The 7,770-nt window shown below is 42.2% G+C and overlaps 1 protein-coding gene across 1 annotated transcript in view; it reads left to right on the top strand.

Annotated features, from left to right (window-relative positions):
- MYO3A (myosin IIIA) overlaps window positions 1-7,770 on the top strand; it is a 242,790-nt gene that overhangs the window by 14,741 nt on the left and 220,279 nt on the right. The window contains exon 3 of the mRNA XM_012654857.1: window positions 23-122. Coding sequence (XP_012510311.1) covers window positions 23-122 — 100 coding nt within the window. The remainder of the gene's footprint in view (window positions 1-22; window positions 123-7,770) is intronic.

Here is a 7,770-nt window from a genome sequence, read left to right as displayed (position 1 = left end):
TTATGTATTTCCCACCTTCTAGGGACTTCAGCATTTGCATAAGAACAAAACAATCCACCGAGATGTAAAAGGAAATAACATTCTGTTGACCACAGAAGGTGGAGTTAAACTAGTAGATTTTGGTAAGTTTTGTTTAAAATGCTTGAGTTTGAGTTGCATAATGGACTAGTATGACATGATTGGATCATTTTCCAACAGACGTTTTTTCTAGTCATCGAAAGTAAAGAAAAATCAGTAGGATCTCATAAGGTAAGAAATGCAGAGATAATTTGGAAAATGGGAGACCCCCAGAAGAAAGAGCGCCTGCCTGTCTCAAGTCAGCTAGTTTGTGCTCACATAACACTAATGTAGTTAACAGACAGCATCTCAGATGATTACTTGAAGCTGTGATGGTCAACCCATGGCCCCTCTAGTGATTGCTTTACATGTAGGCATATAGCCCAGTCCAGGATTTTGAGATGTGATGGGAAATCTTCAGGGTCATCTGGGAATATTTCATCCCTCCTAAGGAGATACGGGGAAAGAAGGTCTCTTTCTTATTCAGGACCCTATGTGTCTTATTGTGGTGCCTGAAATTGGTACCATTACCTGTGACTAAGGTGTTCTGTCTTGAGCGGAAAACCAACACCGAGAACGGCAGAGCTGATGAGGGAGAAAATGGGGGTCCTTGATGACACAATTGAGCCACTAAGTCAATCAGCTTTGGAGCCTGCCTTCTCTCTGGACCTTTTGTTATGTGACATAATAAATTTCCACATTTACTAAGCCAATTTGGGATATCTGTGTTATAGCCAAAGATACCATAGCTGATACACCTGCCCTTCATCTGGGCAGCTATTTCCCGGTCTGATGATGGTCTTCTGTACCTTCTCTTGTTTGATCCCTACGAATACACTAATCCTGTGGGAGCGAAGACAGTATTTTATCATCCCTCGATCGTTTTCTCTTTTGCACTCTAGCTGGGTGAGGTATCCCTCCTTGTGCTTCTGCCACCTGTGTATATCTCCATTTTTGCGTTTATTACATAGAATTATAATTACCTATTTTATCTTTATAGATAGATAAAGATACTGAGAAATATGGATGGACAGAGAGGTCTTTGAGAAGTGGGACTGTGTCTTATTCTATTTTGTAGACCTAACACTTTAGGGACAGCAGTTTCATTGAGTGTTAGTTGAATGAATGAACCTTCCTTCATTTTGCATTTTGGAAACTGAAGCTCAGGGAAGTTAATTGATTAATTTTAGAAATTGTTTTCATATCCAAGACTATATATAGCTCTCTAGTGTTTTGGCTTAGCCTGAAAATGAATTTCAGAGCATCTAGAGAGGACTGGATGAATAAGGTATCCTTCAAGCATGCGTGTGTGTGTGTTGTTTTTCTTACCGAGCTTTTGAAAAGTACCAAGCGGCAGCAAGTTTGGGAGTGAATACCTGAGTCATAACTGGGGTGCCACTAGTCTGTGTTGCTAATTGAGTTCAGAGCCATATGCTTGAACAATGAGGCTGGGTTAGTGTGCTAATTAAGAACTTCTGTTTGAAATTAAAGACAACAATATCAACAACAAACACTCTTCACTGCCGCATAGGCGGGCCCATTATTCTCCCCAGAAAATAATTTTGGCTCTACTCTAAGACAGACCCAAATGGAGAACTTGATATTTAACTTGAGATCTCATAATTCCCTTACTACAAAAAATGGATACCACAAATATAGCCTAGATGGAAAATTGGTAAAACAAATGTAAGTAAACATTTTTTCCAACCATCAAAGAAAAGCTTGGTAAATCAGAAGCTTTGAGAAATGTAAATTGCTGGAATATCCTCCAAAATAAACCAGATTAAAAACACACACTTAGATAGGAAATAAGGTGACTTTTCCTACGATGTCTTTAAAAAACTGTCATAAGTAGGATAGCTAACAAAATGAGAGCTTTGGTTTTAGATTACTTGATTAAAGACTTTCCTTTCAGCAATAATCACAAAAGATAGCCAGTTGCATATCAAATGCATTCCTAGTGTCTGATACCAAAATGCTATTATTTGCATATAAGATAATCCATGTATTCCTCTTCTGCATGGTAAGAGGACATGGATTCAATTCACCTAAAATGATTAGTAGGATTTTTGCATGAATTTAAACCTGAGAGTGGTAGGTTCATGCATGTAGTAAAACTTCGTGAGGGCAGAAGGAACAAGATGTGGTAAACCACAAACTGCAGAATGAAACCGAAGATCAATGTCCTCGTTTTATGGTAAATCAAATTTTCAGAGAAAGTTATAGCTGGCAGTGAAGGGTTGGAAAATAAATTTTATTTGAATTTGTCACCTCGTAAAATACGCTATATATTCATTATTGGATGCGGACTATCGTAGATGGTTTCCAAAATGGAACTCTTCCCCCTCGTCCAGCCCCAGAAATCTGCTTACATCAAGGGTTTCTTGTCTTATAAAAAGTCACCTGCCTCTACTCATGGCTCGAGGCAGAGCTCTTAGGCTCATGCTCAAGTTTTCCCTTGTCCTCGCCTCCCACATATACAACCAGTCGCAGCACTTGTGTGTCTCTCGGTTCGATGCCCCCAGACTCCATCTGTACTGCTCCTGCCCCGCTCCTAGCCCTCATCTCTTGTCTGTGCTGCTGTGGTCACACTTTACTGAACTCCCTGCATCTGATCTCCTCCCCTTCCTTCCAGTCCATTCTCCACACTGCAGCCAGAGGGACCCTTTCAAAAACCAGGTCACTGCCCCTGCCTGGTTCGGCCTTCCATTCAGTGCTTCCTCCAGTGCTTGGCAAGTGCTTTTCCCTGTGATGCCCTGTGCTGGGTTAATGATTGGCACCTTCTTTATATCCCTCGGCACTCACCGGGTACCCTCTCTTCCTGTAACTTGTTAGCCAGGTCAGTGTCTCCTAGTGCCTCAAGCGTGCTGCACTTTTCCTCATTCAGGGCTCTTACCCTTGTAACTGGGAAAGTGCTTTGAAATATATTAACATGCTTTTCCCTTTTGCCTATCCAAGAACATGATCTTCACCCCAGTGTGCCTGAAGCATCTCTCTGTCTGGGGAGATTAAGATTTATTCTAGAAGTGCAGTCCCTGACCCACAGGCTGCGGACTGGTATCGGTCTGTGGCCTGTTAGGAACTGGGCCACACAGCAGGAGGTGCGCGGCAGGCCAGTGAGTGAATCTTCATCTGTATTTACAGCCGCTCCCCATCGCTCACATCACCGCCTGAGCTCCGCCTCCTGCCAGATCAGTGGTGGCCTTAGAGTCTCATGGGAGCACAATCCCTACTGTAAACTGTGCACTTGAGGGACCTAGGTTGCAGGTTCCTTGTGAGAATCTAAGGCCTGATGATCTGAGGTGGAGCTGAGGTGGTGATGCTAGCGCTGGGGAGCGGCTGCAAATACAGATTATCATTAGCAGAGAGGTCTGACTGCACAATAAATGTGATGTGCTTGAATCATCCCCAAACCATCTCCCACCTCTTGTCTGTGGAAAAATTGTCTTCCATTAAACTGGTCCCTGGTGCCAAAATGGCTGAGGACTGCTGTTCCAGAAGGAATGCAAGAAAATGACTGAGGTAATATTCAGCTTTTAACATTAAAAAATAGGAATTTGCAGCAAGGCCCAGGCTACCACCTGAGAAAAGTCTGTCTAAATTGCTTTACCTCTTCTTTCACATGTGGAGAGAGAGTTTCCAGGGATGCACAATAGGGTTTTCATGTGATAGCAAGAGGGAAACCCTTTCTGATTCTAGGGTAATTGTGGAAAGATGAATCAGAAAGTGAGGCCAGAGAGTGAAACGAGCTTTTAAAAAGCGAAGATGGTAATGAGGGCAGGAGGGAGCTCTTACCCTGCGCTTCCCACCGGTCTCTTTGGATGTTCTGGAGGAGGCCACTCAGGGTCTGCTGCAATCCAGCTGAGCTGAGCCGCATCGTTGCTACCCGGGAGGTGCAGAGCGATCAGGCAGAGGAAAGACTCAAGGTTTGCCGCCCCAAACCCTCTCCTTAGTTTCCAGAAACCAAAAGGAACTGAGAATCTGGCTGGAGAGTTTCTAGAAGGGGATTTTCAGGGGATGAGGGGTGTAGTGAGGCACAGAGCAGATCACTGGGGCCAGGCCAGAATGGGAGTCACAGCCAGATCCAGAATGTTCTCAGCCCCAACTGGAGGCAACCTGAGCTTTAATCTGCCGGGGGGACCTGCAGGAAACCCTGTCTGGGAGAGAACAGATCACAAGCCCACTGGAGGCAGATGCTGGCATGGGTGACCAGTAGGGCACCTAGCAGCTAGGCAGACAACGGCCTATTGCCCCAGGCCCCCTGTCCTCTCCCTGCCACAAGGTCTTAGAAGAAGAAGGAGGAGAGATGCCATCTGAGAGAGGGAACAAACACTCGTCCAGGAGAGACTGAACTCTGTCTAAAAGGACTTACAGCTTTATTGGATCTGTCTGAGCTCACTTCCCTCCCAGACAGGGCCTTGGGGAGAGGATGGTTATAGGCAAAATGAAGATATTACAGTTTTTATGTGTATCTAAGAGTAGGTGTTGAATTCGGTGACCATTTTACAAATATGATGCTTTCCCTGCGTGGAAACCTCCCCTCATCCCTGCACCCAGCTAATTTCCGCTTGCCCACCTGTGTGTCTCCCAACACCCGATAGTTCATTGAGCCAGCCAGTTGTCAGACTTTATTGCAATCATTTGTTTTATTTGACCGCCTTCTCTGCTAAACGGTAAGCTTCATGATGACGGCGTCTCTGCCTGGCCTGTCATTTGGTCCCTAGAACCAAGTATGGTAGTGGCACTTTGAAAGTAGTTGATAAGTGCTGTCCAGTGAATGAATGAGGGAGGATTTTCCATATCATTGTGTGACTGTGAGAAAGTCACTTCAAGTCTCCATGGACATCAGTCTGCTCATCCTGCAAGTGTGAAAAATGTCCCTTACTTCATAAGGTTAGTTGCTGTGAAGAGCAAATGGGATGCTAGAGGTAAACTTCTTAGTATAATTACTGGTACGTTATAATTCAGAAAATCTGAGCTATTACCTGTAGCTCAGTGCTGCACACACAGTAGGCGCTTGATAAATAGTTGCTAAATAATGAAAATGTGAGTTCCCAACACAGGTGTCTCTTTATGTTTGCAAAAAAAAAAAAAAGCTCAATAGCCCTTTGCTAGAGTAAATTCAGTCTTACTTTAAATATCAAGCTACTTAATTACACTGAAAGATTCGGTTTGCTAATATTAGTTATGATTACAGGCTTTAAGAAAACCTTTTGAGATTTTTTTTTAAGTGGGATACACTTTTACAGAAAACCATCTGCCACATCTGAGAGCAAAAAGACAAGTGAGCTTGTAAACATTATTAATGAGATGTATTAGCAGTCAGTGGGATATGATCAATCAATAAGTTATATGACCTCCCAGGAGATAAACCCCTTTAGGCAAGTCAAGGACGGTCTGAAAGAGCAGTCCCCATGCAGAATAGAAGGTGAAAGAGAGACTACATTTAAAGGGCAGTCCTCAGTTCTCATTTCTGTGGATTTCTCTCTGGGGAACTTCATTTCTAATAGGATAGTTAACATTTCAATACAAAAGTACAGAATGTACCTTTCGTGATTTATTTAGACATCATTCTTATGACAGAATATTTTATGGCTTTAAATCTCTTATTACCCACATGCCCAGTTTTAGACCAAATCCCCAATGCATAATGTAGGTCAAAGAGAAGTTGTGATTTATTTATTAATAACCCACTTTTTAGCACTGAGTGAGGCAGTATACCTGAACCTAAAAACTGTAAGGTACCCTCCAATGCTTCCTTTCTTCATGAGTAACTCAAAGCAAAAGCCATTAATTGGGACAAGCAAGCAAGGGCGTAGGGACAGCCTGAGAGGGGTGAGGAAGGCACCCAGGCTGGTGTGGGGTGTCGGGTAACCAACTGGGATAAGGAGGGCTTCCATGTAGGGTGATGGGTGTGACTCCAGGTGGGTTGTCAGAGCCATAGCAAGATGAGGAGGGCATCTGCATAGGGGTCAGGGTGGAGATGAGATTGATTACCTAAAGATAGCTTGATACCATCAGTAATTATACTTATGACAATGGCAGCCAGGTTTCTTACTGTTAAAGAAAAAAATTACAAATATGACAAGAGGGAAATGGTGTTGGATTGGAATTGGAAATATCAGTATGAACTCATGGCTTTAATGTATATAAACAGATATAAAAATAAATATGTCATGTGTATGTAGTAGGGGTGTGTGTATGTATGTACATATTACCTAGCAGCTATTTCCACTAAGATGGCTTGGGCACGTTGATGGCCTAAGAAAGCACCTAGCTTTTGGTTTCTAAATACAGTTCTCAACTAAAAGGAAGCAAGAATTCTTGGAGAAAGGCTGATTTCGGGGGTATACGAGATGAGCCTGGAACTTAGTGTGTCCAAAAAGTAAGGAAATACTCCAAGAATGATGGAGACATGTAAAAGGGATACAGAAGTTTGAGGCAATTCCCACTGACCAAATGTGGGACAGTTTGAGCACCAAAATAACAATATTGATAGTAATGATGGTGATCCATTGAATAAAATAAAAATCCACTAATGCGTACTGGCTAAATGAGTGGAGACAGGCAAAAGCATTTTCTTACAGAGGAATGCCAACTAATAAAGACAGAAGGAAAAATTAAATTTTAAAAATCATTAATCCAAAAACTTCAGTGAATGTTTAACCCACTAGTTTTATTATCTAGTAGATTAAGTGTTGATTAGAAATAGGATAGTTTTAGGAAAGCGCAGGAACACATTCTACTAAGCGAGGTATCCCAAGAATGGAAAAACAAGCACTACATGTACTCACCATCAAATTGGTATTAGCTGATCAACATTTAAGTGCACATATAAGAATAACATTCATTGGATGTTGGGCAGGGGGAGGAGGGAGGAGGGCACGGGCATATGCACAAACAATGAGTGCGATGCGCACCTCCCGGGGAATGGACACACTTGAAGCTCGGACTTGGGGGGCAGAGAGGGCAAGGGCATCATATGTAACCTAATCATCTGTACCCCCATAATATGCTGAAATAAAAAAAAAAGAAATAGGATAGTTTTGTAGTCTCACAAACTTATCCACAAAATTCTAATTAATGACAAAAGAAAAAGGAAAACTTTCCAGGGGTGAAGCCTGGCAGACACCACCACTCTAAGTGATCAGAATGACTGTAACTAGATGAATGAAAATCACACAGCACCTGGTAGGACGCAAGGAGTAGACCTCAGATTCTCTTGCTAAAAATAAAATCACGAGGGAATATCGAACAAATGCAAATTCAGGAACATTCCATTAAACCTCTGAACTAAAATCTTAAAAAATGTCAACATCATGAAATTTAAGGAAAGATTGAGGAGCTGCTTCAGATTCAGGGAGATTAATGAGGCTTGACAACTACAAGTAACACATAATCCTGGATTGGACCCTTTTGTTGGAAAGGACATATTTGGGACAATTGATAAAATTTGAATGGACTCTGTGGATTAGACAACAGAAATGTATCAGTGTTGAACTTCCTGATTTTGATGGCCGTGTAGGGAGAATGTCCTTGTTTGTAGCAATTCATTAAACACTGAAGTATTCAGAAGAGGCATCATGTAGACCACTTACTCTCACGTGGTTCAGGAAAAGAGGTACCTTGTACTTTTCTTGCCAACTTTTCTTTAAGGTTGAAATTATGTCAAAATAAAAGTAATATAAAATGATGAAGCAGAGTTAGAGACTT

The sequence above is a fragment of the Propithecus coquereli genome, unplaced genomic scaffold (assembly GCF_000956105.1).
Source record: "Propithecus coquereli isolate 6110/MARCELLA unplaced genomic scaffold, Pcoq_1.0 Scaffold45, whole genome shotgun sequence".
NCBI lineage: Eukaryota > Metazoa > Chordata > Mammalia > Primates > Indriidae > Propithecus > Propithecus coquereli.
This window is presented reverse-complemented; position numbering and strand designations above follow the sequence as displayed.